At 56.8% G+C, this 25,325-nt stretch overlaps 1 protein-coding gene across 1 annotated transcript; it reads right to left on the bottom strand.

Annotated features, from left to right (window-relative positions):
- Positions 1-321: 321 nt before the first annotated feature.
- COLEC11 (collectin subfamily member 11) lies at positions 322-24,257 on the bottom strand. Its single transcript, XM_061163969.1, has 7 exons — positions 24,118-24,257; positions 19,027-19,162; positions 11,441-11,512; positions 5,800-5,871; positions 3,318-3,371; positions 1,243-1,338; positions 322-1,065 (listed from the first exon to the last, which is right to left on the bottom strand). The coding sequence occupies exons 2-7, from the start codon at positions 19,142-19,144 to the stop codon at positions 674-676; spliced, it is 804 nt and encodes a 267-aa protein (XP_061019952.1). The 5' UTR covers positions 19,145-19,162; positions 24,118-24,257; the 3' UTR covers positions 322-673.
- Between the last annotated feature and the right edge of the window lie 1,068 nt (positions 24,258-25,325).

Genomic DNA, 25,325 nt, shown 5'->3' with positions numbered 1-25,325 from the left:
GGATGGGGCGTCACTTCCCTCATGGGCTCAGGCGGCGCTGCTCGGAAGTGCCAGCGGTCATTGGGAGCTGCCCAGGGCAGAGGTGCCCAGCGAGGAACCCAGGCATCGTCCAGCTACCCGTGTGGCCTCACGGTCAAGTGTGGCCAGTGAGGCAGAGCCTGGCCGTGCCTGGCTTGAAGTCCTGCCCCACGGCACCTGCAGGGCCACCGATGATTTGTCACAAGTTGCTGTTTGGGGGTGACAGTGATACAGGAATAGACAAGGAATACCGCTACTGAGGACGTGGAAGACAAAAGGACACCGTACATTCAGTCATCAGATTAGAGCCTTTATTTTTCTTGTTCTTGAAATCTGGGTTTGCAGCAAAGCAAAATTGTCTCTACTTGATTAATAAAGAAAAGGAACTTATATTTTAATATAATTTACAGATGCATGATAAAGTTAAGAGGATGCTTTTCCATACATAGTCCTTTAAGACCTCACTACCATTGTTCGTACTTAACTGTTGTAATATTTAAAGACGTCATTTTATACTTTGGACAAAGCCAAGAGCAATTCTGAGTAATTACGTAACAAACATTCTGGCTACAAGTTGTAAAACGTTAGGTTCTTCAGGAATAATACCCAGAAACACTGTTTTTCCTTTCAGACCCTGGAGATGCGGGGGGCCCACCTACACGTGCTCCTTGTCGAACTCGCAGAGGAAGTGCATGGTGAGGTGGCAGGCCACATCGTTCCAGCCCCCTGAGGCCACCAGCTCCACGCAGTCCTCCTCATCGTAGGCATTGTTGGGTTCCCCGCTGCGCCACTTGCTGAAGGTCTGCATGGGCGAGCGGTCCGCGTAGACGAACGCACCCTCCCTCTCCAGGTCGTTGATGCCTATGAAGACGCGAGCCAGGCCAGCCTGCGTGATGTAGGCGGCCAGCAGCGCGTTGGCGGCCTCGTCCTTGGGCATGCTCAGCGTGCCTCCCCGGCCCTGGCAGGCCAGCTGCGCGTCCACGTAGCGCTTCTCCTCCTTCACCAGCAGGTACATCTTCTGCTCCGTCTCCCGCACCCCGGCAACGGCTGCGACGATAGTGCTGCAGGGTGAGCGCTGGTGGTCCCCGAACGGAGGACCGACCCAGCGCACCGTGCAGCAGGGGCAGAGTCCCGGCCGACCCACGGAAACCACGCCCGCATCCAGCAGTCCCCGGGGCAGGGCTGGGGGAGGCCCCGGAGCAGGAAGGTGCCCGAAGCACGTACCGTTCTTTATGAACTTCAGCTCGGCCGTGAGCTGAGTGACCTGGTTGTCCATCTCCCCGATGGCCTTCCTCAGCTGGCTGCACTCGCACGGGATGCCTGCGAATGGAGACCACGGCCAGCATGTTAGGAGATGAACCCCCTCTCCAAAGCACCGACGTGATGCAGCAGACACGCAGGCCGTCCAGGCTGTGAGCAAGACTTAACCCTAAAGGTGAGGAGCGGTGGGAGGGCGGCAACAGGGGCGCCCGAGTCAGGTCCGAGTTTCTCAGTCTCGCTCTGGTCACCGTGGGAAGAAAATCAGTGGGGTGCTGAAGTGGGACGGGGTGGGCGAGAGTGGGTGTCGAGACCGTCACCGCTGGAGGATATCTGGACCATCATTGCCGGGGGTGGGGGTGGGGGGAGGTGGAGAGAAGACGAGACGTTTGAGAACCATGGTGGAGCTGGAGCCCTTGGGTGATGTTCGGTCATCCATGCGTGGCCCAGCACGCTTCAGTTTAGGTATCTCCTCCTGGCCTCTCGAGAGGACCCTAATCATCATGCCCTGAAGAGCTCCACGGGGTAAGGAGCCTTTTCGTAAAGTCACTTGGCCGTCACAGCATCCGGGTGGAGTCACACCTGGCTCCAGCCTCGGCTCCAGACCTGGAGGGGCCGCTGGCTCCGCCCGCCCGCGGCCCAGCCCCCACCAGCGACCCCGCCCACCCACCGGCGGCTCTGCCCACCCATGACCCCGCCCACCCGTGACTAGGCTCCGCCCCATGGCCCCGCCCACATATGGCTCGGCCCACCCACCGGCGGCTCTGCCCACCTATGACCCCGCCCACCCGTGACTAGGCTCCGCCCCGTGGCCCCGCCCACATATGGCTCGGCCCACCCACCGGCGGCTCTGCCCACCTATGACCCCGCCCACCCGTGACTAGGCTCCGCCCCATGGCCCCGCCCACATATGGCTCGGCCCACCCACCAGCGGCTCTGCTCACCTATGGCCCCGGCCCCCCACCGCGGCCCCGCCCACCCGCAGGACTCGTCAGCTTCGGTGTCTGGCCAGACTCCCAGCCACCCTTTACCACCGACAGCCCGAACCCCCCCACCACCCGCAAGGCGCCCCCTCCCGGGGCACTGGCGCCGCCGCGCCTGGGTGGGGTCGCTCTGAGGGCACTTTCTCTGAGACGCGTCTTCGAGGTCTCTGAGGGCCGAGCTGGAGAGCTGGGCCCGCTGTCCGCCCAACAGGCCCCTCAGCGCGCCCAGGGGCCGCCCCAGGGACGCGCACACCGCGTCCCCACCTCATCCAGAATCTGTGAGGTGTCTCCTGTGTCACCCGGGAGGGCGGGGGGGGCAGACAAGGACCGGCAGGTGCAGACCCGCCAGGAGGGGGGTCTCAGCGACGGGTCTGAGGGGCCTCGAGAGCCGCGGGAAGGCGCGGCAGGGACCGGAAACAGGACGGACGACGGGGGGTGCCCGCAGGGACAGTCCGGCGGGGTGGGGAGGCTGTGTGTGGACAAGGTGAACCTGCGGGGACGCTGCAGGCGCGAGCTGGGCGGTGGGCTGGGCGGTGAGGGCCGCCCTGGAGGGGGTGGGGGCAGGCGGCTCCGCGGAGAAGGAAGGCGGGCAGCAGAGGGGCTCCTCCGGGGAGAGAGGGGAAGTGGGGGCGACGGGGAGCCTGACAGAGAGGACGGGTCTGCTCGCCGCCGGAGGGGTGGCCGGCAGGGACGAGCTGGGCTGGGGTCCCCTGGGGAGTCTGCTGCAAGGACTCCAGAAAGAGCAAAACCAGAAGGTACAGACAGTGCTTTTCAGAGAAGCCGGGTGCTCACAGCAAGCGGGCTCCCCAGAGACGCATCAGGAAAGGACCCCTGTGTCTGAGCCGAATGAGGAGCTGGACCACATGCAGTCGGCAGGCAGACCACGGCCCTAAGCAGGACACGTTTAGGCGGGAGGGAACCAATCACCGAAGGAGCCTAGGGAGCGGCGCCGGGGAGGGGGGTGGAGGGTGGCAGGTCTGGGTGCTGTCATGATTTAAACTTTTTAAAAGTGCAGTTTTAACACATGTTTAAGAAAGCCTTGGACCCTTTATGCCATACCTGGTTCTCCATTAGGGCCAGGGGGTCCTATGTCACCAGAATCTCCTTTTTCACCTGCAAAAGAGAAGCAAGGCCAAAGTCACCAAGCAGGGGTGGGGCGTGCTCCATGAGCTCAGAATGTCCAGGTGACAGCGTTCATTCTTCCATGGGCAGTGCCCTGGGGTTTCTCCCGGTCCCTCCTCCCGTGGCGAACTGTAGGGAGGTACACTCTGTCGACGATTGCCTCTCCAGTCTCTGCTTACATGACCGGGAACACACACATAGCATGGGACTTGAGAGTTGACCAGACAAGCGTTCCTTCATGTCAGTCCTGGAAAGCCAGCGTGTTTCCTAGAACATCCATCATCTCAGGAAATCTTAGGCTCAGTGCTAGTCCTGTCCGAGTCCCTCATCACAGCAAGAGAACCCAGGTGGAACATGTGACCTCAGAGATGAATGGACCTTACGGGTTACCCAGCCAGACAGAGTCAAGATGAGACTGATCCTCCCCAACCTTCTCTGGGAGGCAGCGAGGTGTCACCATGGACATCTGGGCACCAGCCTTCCATGCACAGGATATGACACTCAGCCACTCTGCCCCTCCATCTCTCCCAACTTATGAAACAAGGGGGTCAGAGAAAGCCACGGAGACAGAGCTTCTAGCTGCTTTGAAGTTAGACGATGGATATTTATTTTTAAATCACAGGGATGTCCCTAAAGCATAATCATTCTTCCCACTGAGAGAACCTAAGCATCTCCGCTGACCTGGCAGTGAAGGGACGGTGAAGTGCATATTCTTGGAGACCCGTGTTCTGTCTGATGGAGATGGAGAGAGCTCGGCAGGCTCCACCCTAGTGATGCCTGTGTTTTATCAGCATCAGGAGCTTGAGAATGACTCAGGGTTCGACCTGACAGGGGCCCAGCATGGCAGCCTTAGAGACATGGAAGCCCAGGTAAGGTGAGCCCACTGAGTACCTCCAGGGCAAGCTGTCCCCCATGAGACCCCGACATTTACCCAGAGCACGTGCTGTGTGTTAAAAGCATGCACACCGCTACTCCTAGGCAACGTCCACTGCCTTTTGCACAATGGCTAAAAGGCAGAAACCCCTCTCAGCAGCGACTCTCAGCAGATGAAGGGGCAAGTACAGTGTGATCCATCCATGCAACAGAATATCGTTCAGCCTATGGAGGGAGGAGGTCCTGATGCCTACTGCAGCAGAGATGAGCCTCGGAAGCATTGTTCTAGTGAAATAAGATACAAAAGCGCAAATAGTGTATGATTCCATGTACGTGAAATATCTAAATGGGCAAGTTCACAGACAGAATGCAGATAAGTGGTCACTGGGGCTGGAGGGGAAAGGGGAGTTACTACTTCATGAAAACAGAGTTTCTCTTTGGAGTAACGAAAGCATTTTGGAAATATATATATTTTCAAATATCTATATATATATAAACCAGCAGTGGTGGTTGTACAACATGGCAGTGGTGCTTAGCGGCACTGAATTGTACACTGAAAGTGATGCGTTTTATGTTATGAATGTTTTACCACCACTTTTTAGAGTTTCCTGGAAGCAGTCATGTCCTCCTCTGTGTCACACACGTCTGTGTGCTCCATGACGCATCCCTGGGGCAGGGGCTCCCTGCGGATTTGCTAGGGACAGAGGCACTCTAGGGACAGTCCCTGTCCCCAGCGTGGGGCCCAAGGACTGTGCCCCATCACCCCATCTGTGGCTTTGAGTCACGAGTGGGTCTAGGTGATCTCTCCTGATGGGGGCCACAGGGACCTGCCCTGGCCCAGCCCAGCCCTGGCAGGAAGGGCTCCTTGGCCAGGACTGTGATGGAGGGTGTGCCCACTGGGCAGAGCTGACCACAGCCAAGCTCCCTCACCCCTAACCCCCCCCCCCGCATCCTTCCAGGCCCCCCCAGCCTCGGTCTCCTGCTGCCAACACCTGCGACAAGACCTGTGGGAAGCCTCCATGGGACCGGGGGCCTGCCTGCCTCATCAGGAGCCTGGGGTTCCAGCAGAGGTGCAGATAAGCCAGGGGCTCAGAAATCATTCGCTGACAGAGGGTGGAGGGGGCAGTGCACGAGGCTGAGCCACCCCTTGACTGCCCTGGGCCTCGTCTCTCAAGCCCACCCTCCAGGGTCGTGCGGGTCAGACGGGGTGACGGGGGCCCTGATGCTCGTGGGGAGCTGCCCCCCAGTGCCAGGAAGTCTGAGCCCCTGAGCGGGAGGTGGACACACGGTGCATCCAGAATACTGTCCTTCTGCTGCTCAAACGGGCCTCCTGATTGTCCCCTGAGACCGGGCAGCTCGTGAGCCCTGGGTAGAGGCACCCCTGCCTGGCGGCACCCAGTCGAGTCTGATCACTCCCCAAAACTAAACATCAGGGCAGACCCGATCACGTATAAAGCACATACAGTGAACACGCCCGCCAGCTGCTCTCCGAGCGCCCATTGGTGAGCCCGCGAGGGAGCGTGAGCCAGAGGTGTGAGTGAGATACCTTTGGAGCCGATGGGGCCGATCTTCCCGTGGCGCCCCACGCCGCCTTTCTGTCCTTTATCGCCCACATCGCCTGGGGAAACAACGAAATCACGGTCGGCCAAGGCACGGGTAATGTGTACGGGTAAGGCGTACGCATGCCAGCCTCCCCGAACACACACGCATGCGCACACACACAGCCACGCACACATAGGAGGAGGCCGGACACGAGGCGAGTCCTGCCCCAGATGCTGTGTGCCCTGAGTGACGCTGGGGATGCAAGAGCGACACAGCTCAGCGTCTGCCGGAGGAGGCGGCTCTAACCCGGGTGACGAGTGTTGTAACAGGAGACGCGGGGGGGCCTCCTGGGGTGGTTCCGCTGGTTTTCACACTGTTTCCTCATTGACCCACAGGGTCCACTGGGACGCTTGCCATGGCCTCCTTAGGGGACGTGCAGATCCACTAAATTAGATTAACCTTGGGCTCCACCGGCAGCCTCGTGAAGACCCATGCCCAGAGCAGCTGGAGGTCTCGGAGACCACCCACCCAACCACAGCTGCAGACGGGAGGGTAGAGACACAGTCAAGGGACTTGCACCTACAGTGAGGAGCTGGGCGAATGGTTCCCGGCAAGAGGACCCCACTGGAGACGGGCAGGCCACTGGAGCCTGGGGAGTGACCTCCTGCCTGGGGAACATGCCGTCTCACTCGGAAGACCCACCACCGCAGAGGAGCCTGGGTCACATTGGGGTAGGTCGGGTGTGAGCGCGGGCCCGTCATCCGGAGTCTGCTGTTTGCTAAAAAGATTCCAACTAGAAAAGGTGAGAACACAGTGTGGGCCTCCTACAACCTGAGGTTCACTTCTTCCTGAGACCCCTACAGCGGGGTGCTCAGAACAACACCTGCCCACCCGTCTGCTCCCCCAAGACGCCCCAAGCAGACAGGAGAGGGTAGGAGGCTGGGAGGAGGGCCTAGAGGGGAAGCACCTCCATCAGGAACAATCTGGTGAAGTGCTTCCTCCCCCGCTTCCCCCACCACATGTAAAACCTCCCAGCTTAGCAGTCGATCAAGTAATGATTCAGTTCATCTGCTGAAGGACGCAGTCAGGGTCTAGCACACATCCTGCTGTTGTAAATAAGTCATAACCGGAGGATGATTGCAGAGCCCCTGGCGTTCAGCCCATCTGTGAATTGCACAGCCGAACTTCACCGCTAATTCAAGGTTGCTGCTGACACAGGGCACCTGTCCCCAGCATGTCTGTGTCCAGCTCCTGCCCTTGGAGGAGTGTGGGACGTGGTCCCTGCTGCAGGGAGCTCTGAGAAACCAGGTAAAGATTCAGGCAATCAGACAGTCGGACGCTAGCGGCTCACGGGGCAGGGGATGGAGGCAGGCCTGGAGCCCAAGGCCAACGGGGAGCGAAGGCGCCGCGGGTCCGCAGACCCAGGGAGAGGCCCCCGGGGGCTTGTCACCACGGATGACTGGACCCACCCCAGGGTGGACTCCACAGGTCTGGGAGGGGTGTCTCCACAAGCTCCCAGGTGATGCAGATGCTGGTCTGCATCCTGGTCCCAGAACCAGGCTTAGGGGCCCCTGAGGTTTTGGGGGCACGAGAAGGCTGGAGGTGCAGGAGGCCACCCGTGCAGGCCGAGGCTGGGGCTCAGCCAGCCCTGCATCTGGGCCCTCAAAATCAACTCTCTCCAAACAGTGGCTAATAATGCCCTCCTTGTGGTCTGAGACGCTGGGTGCACGGCGCTGCCCACCTGCCCCGAGGAGCCGTGTGTGGGGCGCTCAGAACTTGGGCCCTGGCCGAACTGCCCCCGTCATTCGACCCCACCTGGACCCACACAGACACACAGAGCCCTGGGCCCACCAGCTCATGCACCAGAGTCTACATTTTAACACATCCCAGGGTGACTCCAAGGCCCCAAAGCTAGAGCAGGACTGGGCCTGCTCCCCGCCTGGTGGCCTCACAAGAGGGCCTCTGTGCAGAATGCCGGGCGCTGGGGGAAGCTGGGCCCCAGGTGTGGCCAGCATGACCAGCACCCTGCCCTGCACGGTTCCCACACATCAGGCCCCCCAAGGGCAGAGTGACAACAACTACCAGCTGTGGGTGCTGCTGCGGGCAGTGTTGGTGCTGGGCAACTCGTGCACACACACATATTACACGTGTGTGCACATATGTGTGTGCCTGTTACATGTGTGCACACACGTGTATGCTAACACACATACACATATACATGTGTGTGCATGTGCATTCATGCAAATGTGCTCATGCACATGTATATGCATGACATACACATGCACACATATGTGTACACACATGTCTACACTCACACAGACATGCACACATGAATGAACACCACATTCAGACATGCAAACGTAAACACACACCCTGCAACCCTGTTGTCCTCGCAGAACTTGGGCTGGAACTGGGAGCAGGAGTCGGCAGCTCCTGCACCCTGACCCTGCGCACACAAGGCCTTTGGGGGGTGGGCTGCCGCTCCTCATGGAGTATTCTCTCTGTGGGGTTTGCTGGAGAAGGAAGAGGCAAGAACCACTGGGTCCTCTGACATATCCACATGCTCTCTGCTTGAGGGCGACCCACGGTCAACCAGAAGCAGCAGAAAAGCCGGGTGACTGCTAACCCGGCAGGGACTGGAGGCAACAAGAGCCCACTGCCTTCATCCTGCCTCCTCTCGAGTCCTTTAGGACAAAAAAGCAAACTCCCCTGCTCTGGAGGTGGGGGAGGACCAGGAATACACTGGACACACTCAGATCCTGTCCCTCCACACCTCCGGAGCTGGCGGTGGCAGCTCCCAGGGAGCCGGTCCCCTCCGCTAATGAGACGGGCACTGCGCACATTTGTCCTCTGGACACGCACGAGGGACGGGGCTTGCAGCAGGCTGGTGAATCTGATTAATTTTAATGAAGATCTCACACAGTCCTTTGAAGAGGAGACGGGGCAGAAAGAGCAGTTGGCAGCCCGCTTCCTCAGCGATTTTTAATGGGCATGACGCACACGTTCCAGCGCCCAGAAAGCCCATCAGGGTCGGGATCACCCTCCACCCTCCCGGGCCGAGAGGGGCCCCAGCTCCTGCGCTCGGGGGCCAGTGGGCGACCTCTTAGCTGCGTGTCTGGGGGCTTGAGACGACACGTGATTAGCAGGTGGTGTCAGCAAGCCCAGCGCATGCTGTGTGCACAGGGCGTTCGGGCAGGAAGTGCGGGCAGGACTCGCATTCCAATGAAGGACCCCGACAGCGGTGGGGGGGTTGGTCTGCCGCGCACGGACGGTCTTTGTTCTTCCAGAAAAGCCAGCCAGCAGCTTGCAGGCACTTTCAGCTGCAGCTGCTTTGAGTTCCCAGCAGGGGGGCTGCTCCATGTGTGACCAGAGACACCCCCCCCCAACACATGGCATGCCAGCCGAAGAGGGAGGGCCCCTGCCTGCAGCAGCCCCACGTCGACATGGCTGGCCCTCCGTGGGACCTGGGCTGAGAAGGGCGCCAGGGGCAGGGTGCTGCGGTCCCACCCACCACACCCCCCCCTGGCGCCGGCCGACAGTCTTGCCCACCTCGGCCACTCCCCCAAACCAAAGCTGAAGCTGTGTAAGCCCAGCTGGTTCTCCTGCTTAGAGGAGCATCTCGGAGCAGAGTGTCTGCCTGACGGGCAGCGGGGGGAAGCCAGCCCAGCGTGGCCAGATGCCTCGGCCACAGACCACCCCCCCACCCCGGAACCTGGGGAGGTGCGGGTCCCCGCACAGTCACCCCAGCCTTCAGACAGGTCACCCACAGATTTCAGAGGCATTCCTTCCAGGTATTTCCCAGACAACTGACTGAGGGCCTTCCAAGGGCCGGGTCCTTGATGGGATGGGAAGACTCCAGTCAGGAGCCAGGGGAGAAGGGAAGGAAGGGGTCCCACAGGGAAAACGGTGCAAAACCAGGGAGACTGGATGCCCAGGGGGCATTCCGGGACATCTGGAGGGAATTCCTCACACTTTCTCAGCAACTCACAAAAATGTTCCTGGTCGGACAACTAGGATCCCACATGCCTCGGGGGAACTAAGCCCGCGGGCCAAAACTAGAGAATTCCCAAGTGATGAAACAAAGATCCCGCGTGTCCCAGCGAAGGCCTGACGTGGCCAGGAAAGTCAATATGTCTTTTTAAAAAGCACACTGATGTAGCCTCTCACTGCTACCAGGATGGCAGTTCTCTGAGGCGGTGAGGGTGATGGCGGATGGCATTCTTTTGCTTCAGTAAGAAAGAAAGGGTGGACAGATTTGACCCTTTTGAACGGCCATATCCAACCATATTTCAAAGACACCAGCATTTCGATCTACAATTACATGCCTGGAATTTATCTTCCAGCTCCACTCATGCACATTAAGAATGACATTTAAAGATGACTCACTGCATCCAGGTCCTAGGAAACTGCAAACCTGCCTTATAGGAGACCAGCCAGATAAAACCCAGACGCCATGTCGTCAGGAGGGAGCGAGCAAACCCGCGTGTCCTCCTGTGGACGGATCTCCAAGTACACAGACAAGCGGAAAGAATAAAACGCACGACAACACGTACATTTTGCAACTGCTCTACAGAAGCAGGAAAGAACAGAGCTCACTTGGTCGTTCCAAAATATCTGCGAAGATGAAGAACCCTGACAGTAGGTCAGTGGGGAGGGTGGCTGGTGGGGAATAAAGGAGGCTAGTCCCTGGGAATATACGTTTTGAACTTTGAGCCAGGAGCATAGTTGGTTTATTTTTTAATTGTTCCAAGTAAAGGCAGAATAAATAAAAACCAGCTCCTGGGCTTGATGGAGGGGTGGTGGTGACAGAAATGCTCTAGGTCTTAGGTGGGACCAGGGTTTCACAGGCCGAAGTCACGGATGGTACATGCCAAAAGGAGACAGTGGGTAAATCACACCTCGAAAAGATGAGAAAACAGGGCATGGGCTGACAGACATAATGGCCTTTCACAACCTCCACCTGACACCAGTGTTGTGAGCTTGGCTGGGGACGGGCTAGACCGTCTCAGGGCGTGTTCTCACAGGACAGTGTCCCAGCGCTGACAGAGCACTCCACACACCGCTTTTAAGGACTTCGCAAATTTTAAAGCAGCCGCAGTTAAGTGTTCCCTAAAGAGGACGCTTGCTGACCTCGTCGTGCACCGTGTAGCTGCTTCCCTGTGAACCTCAGCACCAGCCCAGGAAGCAGGCTACACGACACCATTTCACTAGCAAGGGAACAGGTGTAAAGTGACCTTCGTTCTCGGGATTCAGAACCCGCCCAAAAAATGACTAGCGTCCATCAGCCATAAATGGGAGGCCACAGAGTGACGCCCACCATGGCCCACCCAAATCTTCACCCTCTCTCCCCTGCACACCGATGTAACTGCTTCCATCGCTGTTTGCACACCCTCATGATTGCGCTTACATGTGTGACGATCACAGGGCACGTGAGGGCCAGCCAGAGCTGAGCTCCATGCCCTGAGCCATCCCGTGATGTGCGCCCCCAAGAAGCACTTTGTTTCCTGGGGCCAGGCAGGCAGGAACCCGGGAGCACTGTTTAAAGAGCGCTCTATGCGCCTGCTCACTCACATTCCCCCACCCTCTTCTCCCCCAGCAGTGCCCGTGCCCCAGCCGTGCCCACGGGGCCCAGGGGCGGCAGGTACCTTTCTCTCCCGTGGGGCCGACTCTTCCGGGCCGTCCTGGGGCGCCTTTGTCCCCCTTCTCACCAGCGTCCCCTGCGGAAGAAGCCACAGGCCATTAGGACCTCACGCCGAGCGCTGGGCGCCGGCCTCTGTGCGGAGGGGGCAACCGGAGAAAGCTGCTCCACGTCTGTGACTCCAGCGGGGCCCTGCCCTCCCTCCTGCCCAGCCCCAGGGCCTTCAGCCCCGCGTCCCCACCCCTCCCACGGGCCTCCCTCCGGGTCTGCTCTCGGACTCTGCGTCCTCGCCCATCCTCTCCTGACAGCCATGCGCAGGCCCCTCTCCAGCCAGCCCTCAGGGCTGGCGCCATCTTTCCACTGGCCTCGCTTTCATTTATTTTGCTCAAAACTAAAACAGGGAAATGGGCTGTCTGTTGAGTCTCCCAGGTATTGCATACTTGGCATGTCCCAAATCGACCCCAGGGTTTTCCCCCAGAAGTGAGTCTCTTCTGTGGACTTTCCTGCCGTTGAGACATCGACTCACCCGGACGCCAAGCCCCAGGTCCTGAGTTCTGGTTTTCCATCCCCCTTGCCAAGGCTGGTGGGCTACAGTCCATGGGGTCGCAGAGAGAGACAGAGAGAAGTCGCTCAGTCGTGTCTGACTCTTTGCCACCCCATGGACTGCAGCTGACCAGGCTCCTCCATCCATGGGATTCTCCAGGCAAGATTACTTGAATGGGTTGCCATTTCCTTCTCCAGGGAAACTTCCCAATCCAGGGATTGAACCTGGGTCTCCTGCACTGCAGGCAGACTCTTTACCGTCTGAGCCAAAGACTGGGAGGCAACTGGGAGAGTGAGTATCCGCCAGCCGTGCACAGGCCAGCCAGCTCTCCCGGTCTCCCTCTGCGGCCCCCACACCCGGCCGTGTCTCTGCAGCTCTGGGGGCACGTGGACCATGAGCCTGCCCTCACATGGCTCGGGACAGGGGCCAGGTTGTAGAGAACCCTGCGGGAGCAGGTTAGAATATGACGGGAGAGGACGCAGTCCTGACGGAATATCCCAGCCCCCCCCCGCCCATCCCGGTCCCGCTCCAGTCCACGCCAGAATGACCTTCCTAAAACGCAGAGTCCGTTAGGACACCTTCCTTGGTTGGAGATTCAAAACCACCAACTGCCAAATGTCCCTAAAAATAATGTCCCGTCTCTAAGCCCCACAAGCCCGTGCCCGGAGCCCAGGTCTTTCTCACACGGCTGCTTCCACCGAGTCGGCCACGACCGTCAGCCCACCTGGAGGGGTTCCTTCTCATCATCAGACCCTCTAAGAGGCTGTTCCTCAGCCCCCCCAAGGTGGGTCTCCCCTCTCTGGAGACGGGGAGCCTGTCCTCACCACAGTCATCACGCCTCTCGTAGCTTCCTGCTGCACCCCCTCCCGGGAGTGGGTGTGGCTGACGCGCCTTCCCAGGTGTGCACAAGTTCAAGTGCACTTCCGTCCTGCGTGAACGCTCCACGTGCCCCTTCCCTGGGTGGCCGGCTTCTGTGAGATTACCGACTCCCCAGTGATACTGCCCAAACCGATAATCTGGCCTAAGTGTGTTGGCTGGGAAGCGTTCAACAAAGAGACGAGCAAAGTGAGCGCCAAGGAGACCTGGAAGGTGGGGGGGGCGGGCGTGTCACCGCCACCCCAGCACAGCTGTGGCGGCTCCGGGAGCCACTACTCAGGGTGACTGACACGTGAGGCACGCACACTCCTTGAATCGCTGGGTAGTTCTTGGGATTTTTTCTTATCTTTTAAAAAGGAACGGCAACCCACTCCAGTACTCTTGCCTGGAAAATTCCATGGATGGTGGAGCCTGGTAGGCTACAGTCCATGGGGTCACAAAGAGTCAGACACGACTGAACAACTTCACTTTTTTTCTTTCTTTAAAAAGGAAGGAAACCATTGCAACAATGGTACTGGGAGAAGCACTGATAGTCCGGCATGAAGCACCAGCAACAGAAGACTCATCTGTTACCGCCAAGAATCGGCGGACACTGCAGGGCCACCGGCATCATGAGAGCGAAGGAACAACCCAGGAGGCAGGACTCGGGGGGCAGCCAGAACCTGCTCTGAAATGAGACCCGGAGGATCCCCGCAAAGATGAGAGGGAACAGGAGCAAAGGGCAGTGAGGAAGGACCAACTAGGGATCTCCTGCATGAAATGGATTTCCAAAACTAGTTACTCTATAGACAGGGCTTCCCGAGTGGCACTAGTGGGAAAGAACCTGCCTGCCAATGCAGGAGACGTGGGTTCCATCCCTGGGTCAGGAAGATCCCTGGAGGAGGCCATGGCAACCTGCTCCAGTGTTCTTGCCTGGAGAATTCCATGGACAGAGGAGCCTGGAGGGCTACAGTTCATGGGGTCACAAAGAGTCGGATACGGCTGAAGCGACTTAACACACACATAGACAGGCTGAGCAACAGAATAGCCAATGACAAGGCTAGTTTATGAAACAAAAGATTAGATAGAAGGACTTGGACGAAAGGCTGGAAAGTTTTGTTTTGGTTTTGAAGTTATCGAGTCGGGAGTTGAAGAAAAAACCCACAAATCCCCACACCCACCACACAGGAATTCCAGAAAAGGGGAACAGACGTTTGAGCCTTCATAGCTGTGATTTTCTAGCTCTGCGGAAAGTCACGAAGGGTGTGATGCGAGCGCCCACAGAGCAGCAGCAGAAGAAAATGAGGGAAACAACTCAGATGTGCTAGAGTGACACACGGGACGTCCGGAGTAAAGAGAAAATTCTGCAAGCAACACGAGCAAAAGGAATATTTAAAGCCTGTGTGCACGTGAATGGGAATTAGACAGACGTGAATCCCCAGTAGTGACATGGGCTACGAGAATAAAATGAGGCAGGTTTTCAACAAAAGGCCATAATTTAGACAGAGATCAGGAGGGGCCTCCCTGATGACACGGCTTCTGACAGAGACCTGCTGAAGCAGGCGGATGCACCCAGGCAGGGAGTGAGGGGGGAGAGGACTGCCTGGGCAGGTGAGGAGCAGCAAGCCGGGGGTCTGGGCCGGCAGCGGGGAGCCAGAGCAGCCTGTGCTCAGATCAGGGGCCCCGCCAGCCTGCGGGAGGGAAGCGCCCACCAGAGCACCTGCTGCATCGCAGGAGGGCAGTGAGGAGAGTGTCCGCGTCTCTGAGAGCACCTGGGGAGCCCGGACGTCACGGGCGCCTCTACAATCCTGGAAAAGTAGCACCAGCAAACCCACCAGGTTTTCTTTCATCGGTTAGAATGGACTCCGAGAGTTCACACACAGCTTCACTCATCTCCATAGCATCACCACCTCGCCCCCTCCCCCGACACCCCATGTGACGCGGGAACCGTGTCCACTTCAGGCCAGAGACAGGCCACACGTCAGCAGGCAACCCTGGTTGCCCAGGTTGGAGGCAACCCTGGCCTCAGCCATGCTTCCCGGGACAGCCAAGCCCCGGGGAGCAGACAGGTGGCCAAGCCCCTCCTTGGGGAGAGAAAGCCATCACGCCGCCTCCTGCCCCGCGTCTGCCCGCTTCCACCGGCTGTCTCCGAGGATCCGGCAGGGGTTGGGAGTGAGGATCCAAGGTCAGCAAGAGCCTGAAGAGCCCCGAACATCACCTCGTGTCCCCGGACTCCCCTCGCCAAGACAGGAACAGGAATAAGACATCACCCGACACAGTTAAGGCTTCCTGACGAGTGGGACTCATGGGGCTTCTTTTCTTTTTTCTAATTAATTTAATTGTAGGATAATTACTTTACAATACCGTGGTGATCTTTGCCATACATCGACGTGACTCAGCCACGGGTACACACGTGTCCCCCGGCCTGAACCCCCCCCACCTCCCTCCCCTGAGGGGTTTCTCTCCTCCCAAATGTAGGCAGAAAACCATCCTCGCCCTTCTCCCAAGGCTCTGGGGCTCTGACCCGTGACTCTGGCTCCAGGCCCTTCAAGCCTCCCCCAGCGCTGGACGGAGGCCCCCAGCCTTCCTCGCAGTCCTGTCGGGGGTCGTCCAGAACCTGGAGTCCCCTGGCCTCCCTGCCCCAGGCCATATAGACTGTCCCGCCTGGCTCCCTCATCTCTGAAGAGGAGGGGATGACCTGTGTGCACACAGCGTGCTGGGGGTCGCTGGAAAGACTCACCAACCCCCACCCACCCTGGGAGGCAGCCCAGATACCTAGGCTCAGCCCAGGAAAGCTCCTGGTCACCTGTCCAGCGACCTTGACCTTGAACTTGACTTCCTCCTTGCACACGCACCCTAGAGGCGCTTCCAGGAACACAGGCGGTTTCCAAGCCCTGTTGGTGTTCAGCAGGGCTTGAATTCATGGTGTCTGCTGTCTGGGGGCATAGAGCCTGTACTCCTTTGGGGCTGGGGGGTCCTCGCTGCGGACTGTCCTCCTGACCCCTCCCGCACACACATGTGATGACACGCATCTGGCAACGCACACAAGCCCGGAGCGCGGAAGCCTTTTGCCACAGCCCGGTCTCTGTCGGGCGCTGATCTGGGGCCGATTTGCTATGTCAGGTTCTGAATGACGGGTATTCGTAGTGTCTCCACCAGCAGAGGCTGACGCTTTGCTGTCTTGCTCATTTCCCGCGGCTGTGTGCAGATGTCCTCCGGCCTCGGGGAAGGGAGGCTCACCTGGTGCCTGCGCACCACGTGGAGACCCGTGGGCGAGCTCCCCCGCCTAGACTGCACTCGGGGGGACTCTCCACCGGGCTGAGTTCACAGCCGCCGGGGGAGGACCACAGCGGCTCGGCTCTCACCACACCTGCTGCAAATGCCGAGTCTGCGGGCAGACCTCCCCAGGCCAAGCGCAGGGCACAGGTGCCCCGGCATCGGAAGGAAAGGGCCTGGAGACAAGAGAAAGGGACACGGGCCAGGAGAAACATTTCAGAAGAGCGGAATTCCCAAGTGCGTGTGTGAGTCCCGTAACTTGTTTTATCAACCTTCCTCCAATCAATTTTTTTCCAGTAGTCATGTATGGATGTGAGAGTTGGACTATAAAGAAAGCTGAGCGCAGAAGAATTGATGCTTTTGAACTGTGGTGTTGGAGAAGATTCTTCAGAGTCCCTTGGACTGCAAGGAGATCCAACCAGTCCATCCTAAAGGAGATCAGTCCTGGGTATTCATTGGAAGGACTGATGCTGAAGCTGAAACTCCAATACTTTGGCCACCTAATGTGAAGAGCTGACTCATTTGAAAAGACCCTGATGCTGGGAAAGATTGAGGTCAGGAGGAGAAGGGGACGACAGAGGATGAAGTGGTTGGATGGCATCACTGACTCGATGGACATGAGTTTGAGTAAACTCCAGGAGTTGGCAATGGACAGGGAGGCCTGGCGTGCTGCAGTCCATGGGGTCGCAGAGTTGGACACGACTGAATGACTGAACTGAACTGAACCAATCAATTGGATAAAACCTTCAGAATAATGATGCCATTTTAAAATCTCTGAGTGGCAGGCTTGCTAATACACACTAGTGTTCTCCCTGCAACCCCATTGTTTCAGCCATAATGGAAAGGGCTCTTACTCTCTCTGAATGCAAAGAGAGCATGCTATTTTTGGGTCTGCAAACGGCCCTCACCTCAAGCACAGCGCCAGTCTGGGGGAAGGCCGCTTGGAATCGTGCTGAGAAGGACCTGAAGCCCATGTGGACTCGGTGGAGGAGGCATCTGCATGGGACAGCAGAGGCGGCAACGTTCAAGACCCTCTGTGCCTCCAGGCTCCCTCTCTAAAGAGATGGGCACTGGCTGGTCCTTGCGAGCTGAGTCTGGCCCCATGTTTATCTAATGGACAAGCGGAGGCCACGCACCTCCTCTTTCACCTTAAGAGCAGGACCCGTATTGTGTTTCTACTTCCATCCCCACCTGCCAAGGCCATTCCTGACACGCGTGCGGTCATCAGACCTTTCACAGGCTCTTGGGCACGTTCCGGGCAGGTGTGGCCGGCAGAGCCCTTGTCCCCTCCCTGGCTCCCTGTGTGGCCGGAGCACCCAGGGGTCGGGAAGCCGCTTGCAGAGGGCGGGGGGCGGCCGGGCATCCCCTGTGCCCTGAGGCTGGGTGTGACGCTGACGCTCTACACGAGCGCTGGAGGAGTCCCAGCCCCTCCACGACCCTGAGCCCCATGGAAGGGCCTGGGGTCAGAGGGCCTCTCTCTGCTCCCGGGGCCTCCTGCTTTCTGCATCCGGGGAGCGTCCCGGAGCGCCTGCAAGGTCAGAGACGGAGCTGTGAGCCGGGGATCCAGGCAGTGAGGACCAGCTGAGCGCAGCTGCCCCCTGCTCCCCCTTCTCCCGCCGCAGGGGCCCAGGTCTGGGGGGGGCCCTGCCGTGATGCCAGCCTCACTCTGCAGGGGGCACGTGTGCACGGAGACCTGAGCATCTCTCTTCCACCCTTCCCCCGCTGCTCCCCTCACCCCCGTAAAGCCCAGAACACTGAATCCCTCCTCGCTTCCAGCCAGCACCCTCTCATCCAGAAGGCCCTCACACGGCCCCGCAGCTCTGAGTCAGAACACGCCGCGCCGAGTATCCAGGCGAGGTGCGGGCGGGCCCGTCAGCATGCCTCTGCAGCCGGTCCACAAGCAGCGTGTGGAGTCCAGCATCACGCAGCTCGCCCTGAATAGCCGCTGCAGCTTGTTTGCCAGTTATGCCTCAGCAAAGCCGGATAGCTAAGAAAAAACAAGCTGTCCAGATCCCAAGGGCTTTTGCAAATATACTAGGAAGTTTCTCCACTGGAAATGCAGGTTTGTTGTCGACAGACTAGCATGAAACTACACGTGTGAGATGAGGCTGCCCCTGAGATCCGGGATCCAGACAGCACGCTGAGTGACAGCGTGTCACCCACGGCCCCAGACATCCCACGCCGCGGCTTGGAGCCTGTCCAACCTCCTGCTAGCGGGTGAGCCTTGGTGAGCAGGGTCCAGGCTGATTCAGCGACACACCCCCTCTGTGGAAGACCTCGCAAGGCATTTGCTCACTGCACCTGCCCAGCCCGTGCGTGTGGGAGGGGCAGGGGGGACAGCCAGTCAGCTCTCTGTGGACTGGCCTTTGCCTGGCAGTTCAGTGGCTCATCAGGTGGTGAGAGACCATTGCTGAAGGAAGCGACCGGTCCCTGGGGCGGCTGCCCATGGGGGAGAAAGCCGTACCAGGCTCATGGAGCATGTGGGCCAGAGACATCTCATCTGGATGTGGCAGAAACGGTGCCGAAGCAGATGGAGACAGCATCTTCTCAGAAGCGCCCTCGAGATGCACTTGTAAACCCAGACACCTGACTCTAGATGCTGCCCCCATTTTGTATTTAATATGTGGACGTGGCTGAGCTGTAGACAGGCGGGGCTGCACCCTCCTGGACTCTGCCCAGAAGCGTGGCTGCTGATACGGCGGTGGGTCTCCTTCCAGCTTTTCTTCCAATTTCTGTGCATTTGTATATTTTTATTGGGATTCAGAAGGGACCATTTAAAATTGCTGACTCTTTCTACAACAACTGGTCTATGTGTAAAGCGTTCCTTAGGACCTCTTCCTGGTTGCCTTTCCCAGGTTACCCGCCCGCCCACCGGCCGCCATGTGGGAGGCCCAGCCCGGGAGGCCTGGGGACCGTACCTTTGAGGCCGGGAACGAGGATCTGCACGGAGCAGGCGTCGTCCACCGTCTGCTGAGAGGCCCCAGCCCGGAGCACACACAGGAAGGCCAGGCCCATCAGAGCCAGAGCCCGCTTCATGGTGAGGCTGGCAGGACGCTGGGGGGTGGGGGTGGGGGGGGAATAAACAGTGACGGGAATTCCGAAAGCCCAGAGTGAGTGACAGCCCGCAGGCCGCCTGCATGGGGCCGCTGCCATCGTTCTGCGGCATCCCTCTCTCTCCCTCTCTCTCTCTCTGTCTCTCTCTGCCTCTTTTTCTTTCTCACTCGGGTGCCAACTTAAAATCCTCCACCCAGACGTCCCCTTGCCCAGCGGTGACAACGATGACTATCCTGGGAGGTGTTACTCCGGATTCTCGTCTTTTGGTTCTTTATAACTAAGGTTCATTACACACAAAGGCATGTTCATCATCAAAAACCAAACTCTGGAGAGCCACCCTTCACACGATGGCATCCTGACCCCAATCTCTGGCGCCTGCCCCAGCCACGTCTCCTGCAGAGGGGCCCGTCCCCACACCTGTGAGCCCGCCCGCTCCCCCTGCCCTGAAGTCGGCTCAGCGGATTCTGGGACAGCGCAGGGCTAGTGCATCCAGATCTCAGTCCTGGGATCCTGGTTCTCACTGCATGGTCTTACCTGCTTGACTCAGCATTTTATTTTGCTTGTTTAGCTGCTCAGTCGTGTCTGACTCTTTGTGACTCCATGGACCGTAGCCCACCAGACTCCTCTGTCCATGGGATTCTCCAGGCAAGAACACTGGAGTGGGTTGCCTTTTCCTCCTCAAGGGGATCCTCCTGACCCAGGGATCGAGCCCTTCTTTCCTGCATTGCAGGTGGGCTCTTTCCTGCTGAGCCACCAGGGAAGCCCTGAGTCAACATTAGTGCTCCAGGAGGCATGTACATTGTGTTGCTACAGGCATCTGTGGCTTATCCGTTATCTCCTTACATCGATGAGAAGGCATCTCACCAGGACGGCTGGGGCGGGAAGAGAGGGAATCCCCGCTTTAGCGGCAGATTGCTTGTGCTCAGGTTGATGGACTCTGGCTTCTTGGTGTTTGTGGGATGCAGGCCATGTTCAGATTGTTTGAATCAAAAGCGTACATGAGAATATCCTCTCTAGCTAGAAACAACTGCATCAGGAGACTACCAGGGTGTTTAGCAAGACCTATTGCTCTGACTGGTCATAGCAAACACCCTCTTCCAACAACACAAGAGAAGACTCTACACATGGACATCACCAGATGGTTGACACCGAAATCAGATTGATTATATTGTTTGCAGCCAAAGATGGAAAAGCTCTATACAGTCAGCAAAAACAAGACCGAGAGCTGACTGTGTCTCAGATCATGAACTCATTGCCAAATTCAGACTGAAATTGAAGAAAGTGGAGAAAACCACTAGACCATTCAGGTAAGACCTAAATCAAATCCCTTATGATTGTACAGTGGAAGTGAGAAATAGATTTAAGGGACTAGATCTGATAGAGTGCCTGATGAACTATGGATGGAGGTTCGTGACATTATACAGGAGACAGGAATCAAGAGCATCCCCAAGAAAAAGAAATGCAAAAAAAGCAAAATGGCTGTCTGAGGAGGCCTTACAAATAGCTGAGAAAAGACGGGAAGCGAAAAGTAAAGGAGAAAAGGAAAGATATACCCATTTGAATGCAGAGTTCCAAAGAATAGCAAGGAGAGATAAGATAGCCTTCCTCAGTGATCAGTGCAAAGAAGTAGAGGAAAACAACAGAATGGGAAAGACTAGAGATCTCTTCAAGAAAATTAGAGGTACCAAGGGAACATTTCATGCAAAGATGTGCACAATAAAGGACAGAAATGGTAGGGACATAACAGAAGCAGAAGATATTAAGAAGAGGTGGCAAGAATACACAGAAGAACTATACAAAAAAGATCTTCACAATCCAGATAATCATGATGGTGTAATCACTCACCTAGAGCCAGACATCTTGGAATGAGAAGTCAAGTGTGAAGCATCACTACAAACAAAGCTAGTGGAGGTGATGGAATTCCAGTTGAGCTATTTCAAATCCTGAAAGATGATGCTGTGAAAGTGCTGCACTCAATATGCCAACAAATTTGGAAAACTCAGCAGTGGCCACAGGACTGAAAAAGTTCAGTTTTCATTCCAATCTCAAAGAAAGGCAATGCCAGAGAATGTTCAAACTATCGCACAATTGCACTCATCTCACACACTAGTAAAGTAATGCTTAAAATTCTCCAAGCCAGACTTCAGCAATACGTGAACCATGAACTTCCAGATGTTCAAGCTGGTTTTAGAAAAGGCAGAGAAACCAGAGATCAAATTGCCAACATTCGATGGATCATCAAAAAAGCAAGAGAGTTCCAGAAAAACATCTATTTCTGCTTTATTGACTATGCCAAAACCTTTGACTGTGTGGATCACAATAAACTGTGGGAAATTCTGAAAGAGATGGGAATACCAGACCATCTGACCTGCCTCTTGAGAAACCTGCATGCAGGTCAGGAAGCAACAGTTAGAACTGGACATGGAGCAACAGACTGGTTCCAAATAGGAAAAGGAGTGCGTCAAGGTTGTATATCGTCACCCTGTTTATTTAACTTATATGCAGAGTTCATCATGAGAAACGCTGGGCTGGAGGAAGCACAAGCTGGAATCAAGTTTGCCGGAAGAAATATCAATAACCTCAGATATCCAAATGACACCACGCCTATGGCAGAAAGTGAAGAAGAACTAAAGAGCCTCTTGATGAAAGTGAAAGAGGAGAGTGAAAAAGTTGGCTTAAAGCTCAACATTCAGAAAACTAAGATCATGGCATCCAGTCCCATCACTTCATGGCAGATAGATGGGGAAACAATGGAAACAGTATCAGACTTCATTTTTTGGGCTCCAAAATCACTGCAGATAGTGATTGCAGCAATGAAATTAAGATGCTTACTCCTTGGAAGGAAAGTTATGACCAACCTAGACAGCATGTTAAAAAGCAGAGACATTACTTTGCCAACAAAGGTCCGTCTAGTCAAGGCTATGATTTTTCCAGTGGTCATGTATGGATGTGAGAGTTGGACTGTGAAAAAAGTTGAACGCCGAAAAATTGATGCTTTTGAACTGTAGTGTTGGAGAATACTCTTGAGAGTCCCTTGGGCTGCAAGGAGATCAAATCAGTCCATCCTAAAGGAGATCAGTCCTGCATGTTCACTGGAAGGACTGATGGTGAAGCTGAAACTCCAATACTTTGGCCACCTGATGCTAAGAACTGACTCATTTGTAAAGACCCTGATGCTGGGAAAGATGGAGGGCAGGAAGAGAAGGGGACGACAGAGGATGAGATGGTTGGACGGCATCACTGACTCAATGGACATGAGTTTGAGTAAAGTCTGGGAGTTGGTGATGGACAGGGAGGCCTGGCGTGCTGCGGTTATGGGGTCGCAAAGAGTCAGTCACAACTGAGGGACTGAACAACAACTGCTCTGACTTGGTCTCAAGAAGACCGCCTCTCGAGAAAGGGGAGCAGCGGGAGGAGGACCCTGAGTGGTGGACAGCCCCCTCAGCCCTTCCCTCATCCCCTGGCCCTCTGCCCACTCATGTGTCTGTGCCCACCCACTCAGCAGGTCCTGTCAGCAGAAGTTGGGGTGGGCAGACCCTGGTGGGAGCCTGTTTCCCAGCCTTCAGGCTCCTTCCTGCCCTCTTAGAAGAGGAATTTTGTTTTATAAACCAGGAAGCTGCAGCTCCTCCCGGCGCCTCTTCAACAACAACACCCTTATCTCCCGGCCACGACCCGGGAGGCCAGAGCCCGTGAGACTAGGACCCTCCCCTCCATGAAGGAGGCAGCTTTGCAGAGGGGAAAGGAAATTCAATTTGGAACTTTTAGCGGAAATACATTGTAAGAATGAAACAGGCAATGAAAAAACGAGGCGTCCTGTATGCCAAACATGCAATTGTACATTTTTGTTAAACACCCACAGTGGGCCCGGCACCTTACGGGTACCGCGAGTGCCTGCAGAGAAGCATGTTCCTTGGAAGCGCTGCGGGTCTGGGGGGCAGACACCCCACCCCACCCCCCGTGTCATTCCTGCAGTGACACTGGGCCTCCCCTGCAGCCACAGCACGGCCAGCGTCACTCCAAAGGCACGCATCTTTCCCGTCTTCTTACCAAGACCCCCAAAGGAAGAAGAGCCCTTTTCCGTATTTCCCCCCCTAACTTTATGAGAATCATCCGTGTGTTCTCTTATTTGGCACACAGGTTGTTCAAAACCGTAAATAAAATTGTGGAGCCGTGAGAGTTTGGGGTGCTGCTCTGCTCACCCCCAGAGCAACACGTTTCCCATCAAACCAAAAACCTGGTTATACACACTCGTGGCTTCCAAACATCCCGTCAGCTTCAGGACTGAGGCCCAGCTTCAGCCCGCAGGCAGGCGTTGGGGGTGGGGGGTGCCCTGCGACACTGCCCAGCCCAGTGCTGGAGGCGGGGTGACCCCTCCCCGATTATAAAGGGACCCGACATAAGGGGACCCGATTTGCCCCGACAGTTTGCCTTCTGCAGCCCCGCTGGACTCCCGTCACTGTGCCCCACCCGGAGCTGCTGGGCTCTGGGTTTGGGTAAACTCCAGGACTTGGTGATGGACAGGGACGCCTGGCGTGCTGCGGCTCATGGGGTCGCGAAGATTCGGACACGACTGAGCGACTGAACTGAACTGAACTGAACTGAAGCACAGAGGAGCAGTTCTCCTGGGTGCCCCTCCTGCAGGGCACGTACCTGGGCTGGGACTCAGGAAAAACTGCTGCTCCCCGCTTTGAATCAGCTTGGCAGGGCTTGCCTCGGTCTGCTAGTAACTGGTAGACTAAGTGCTTCTCCTTGGTGGGCTCCGGGCAGTCTCCACCATGAACCAGAGAATTAACCCGGCCTTGGTCCCTGCGACCGGCCGACCCGGAGCAGACCACTCTGCCCCGCTCCCAGTACCCCCAGCGCCCCCCAGCAGCCACGCCTCGTGGTCCCAGCATCTTCCACGGGGTCCCCCGCGTCCCGCCCCCAGGCTGCAGAGGGGCCGGCAGAGTCCCTACCTGAGGTGCACAGCAGGCAGAGGGGCGTCCTGGCCGCGGCTGCGGGGACCCTGCACCCCGGCCTGGGGGCTGCGCTCAGACCCACGTCGGGTGAGTGGCCTGGCTGTCAGACGGCCAGTGACTCGGGCCGGGGCTGCGTCCTTATCTGCAAACGGCTTCCTGTTTGCAAAGCCTCGGGCGGAGGAGGGAGTGTGGGAACTCGGGGACGTGTGAGAGGTCGGGGTCTCAGGGCCCCTCACTCTTCCCCCCAAACTTCCACATCAGTCCCTTCTTTATGCGTCTTTTCTGTTCCTCTTTCTTTCTTTGAGTAAATAAGCATGCATATTGTGGGAATGCAGGAGTAGAAAGGAGAGTGACAATTATCACCTGATATCACACAGAGCAATTATAAACACAGGCTGACATACTGTATTTTTTTTTCGTGGGGATTTAACTCCAAAACCGTGAAGTACTCACCTGCTGCTTGCCGAGACCTAATCTGTGCGTGTGTGTGCTAAGTCGCTTCTGTCTTGTCTGACTCTGCAACTCTATGGACTGTAGCCGCCAGGCTCCTCTGTCCATGGGGACTCTCCAGGCAAGAATGCTGGACTGGGTTGCCACACCCCCTCCAGGGGATCTTCCCGACCCAGAGATCGAACCCACGTCTCTTATGTCCCCAGCATTGGCAGGCGGGGTTCTTTACTACCGCCACCTGGGAAGCCCTAACCCATGGTGAGATCCCCAAAGCCCTCCACTCACTGGGATTTCATTTAAGGCAACACAAGCCAAATCCATGACTGGATGGATCCAGCCTCCATGTGGCCGGAAGTGGGGCGTGGGGGCTGGGGGTGTCGCTTAATAAGACACTTAGCAAATTAGGATCATAAAAAAGCTGGGTTCAAAGATGAACATTTATTAAGACTGGCAAGAGAAGTTGTCACAAATTACAAAAGTAGGGACTGACAGATGCCACACACATCCCCAGATGCATGAGGAAGAACGGACTGTTTATTCAAGTCACCAACCCGACAACTCAGAGGGAAACAGACCACTTTCTGGAAAACACAAGCTGCCACCACAGACTCACCACGAAAAAGAGAAATCAACAGGCCTGGAGCAATTAAGGGGATCACACTCGTAATTTTAAATCTCCCCAAAAGGAAATCTCTAGGCCAGATGGTTTCATAGGAGAATTCTGCCAAATGTTTAAAGAAAAACTAATTCCATAC

This window comes from Dama dama, chromosome 16 (assembly GCF_033118175.1).
Source record: "Dama dama isolate Ldn47 chromosome 16, ASM3311817v1, whole genome shotgun sequence".
Taxonomy (NCBI): Eukaryota; Metazoa; Chordata; class Mammalia; order Artiodactyla; family Cervidae; genus Dama; species Dama dama.
The sequence above is the reverse complement of the archived record's forward strand: the minus strand, read 5'-3'. Positions and strand labels throughout refer to the sequence as shown.

What these genes read in the sequence shown, in the direction of transcription:
- COLEC11 (XM_061163969.1), bottom strand. Translation starts at nt 19,144, where the DNA reads ATGAAGCGGGCTCTGGCTCTGATGGGCCTGGCCTTCCTGTGTGTGCTC. An exon ending in CGGCCCCACGGGAGAGAAAG is followed by an intron (nt 5,872 to 11,440) that starts GTACCTGCCGCC and finishes TTGTTTCCCCAG; the next exon opens with GCGATGTGGGCGATAAAGGA. An exon ending in TGGCCCTAATGGAGAACCAG is followed by an intron (nt 1,339 to 3,317) that starts GTATGGCATAAA and finishes CTCCATTCGCAG; the next exon opens with GCATCCCGTGCGAGTGCAGC.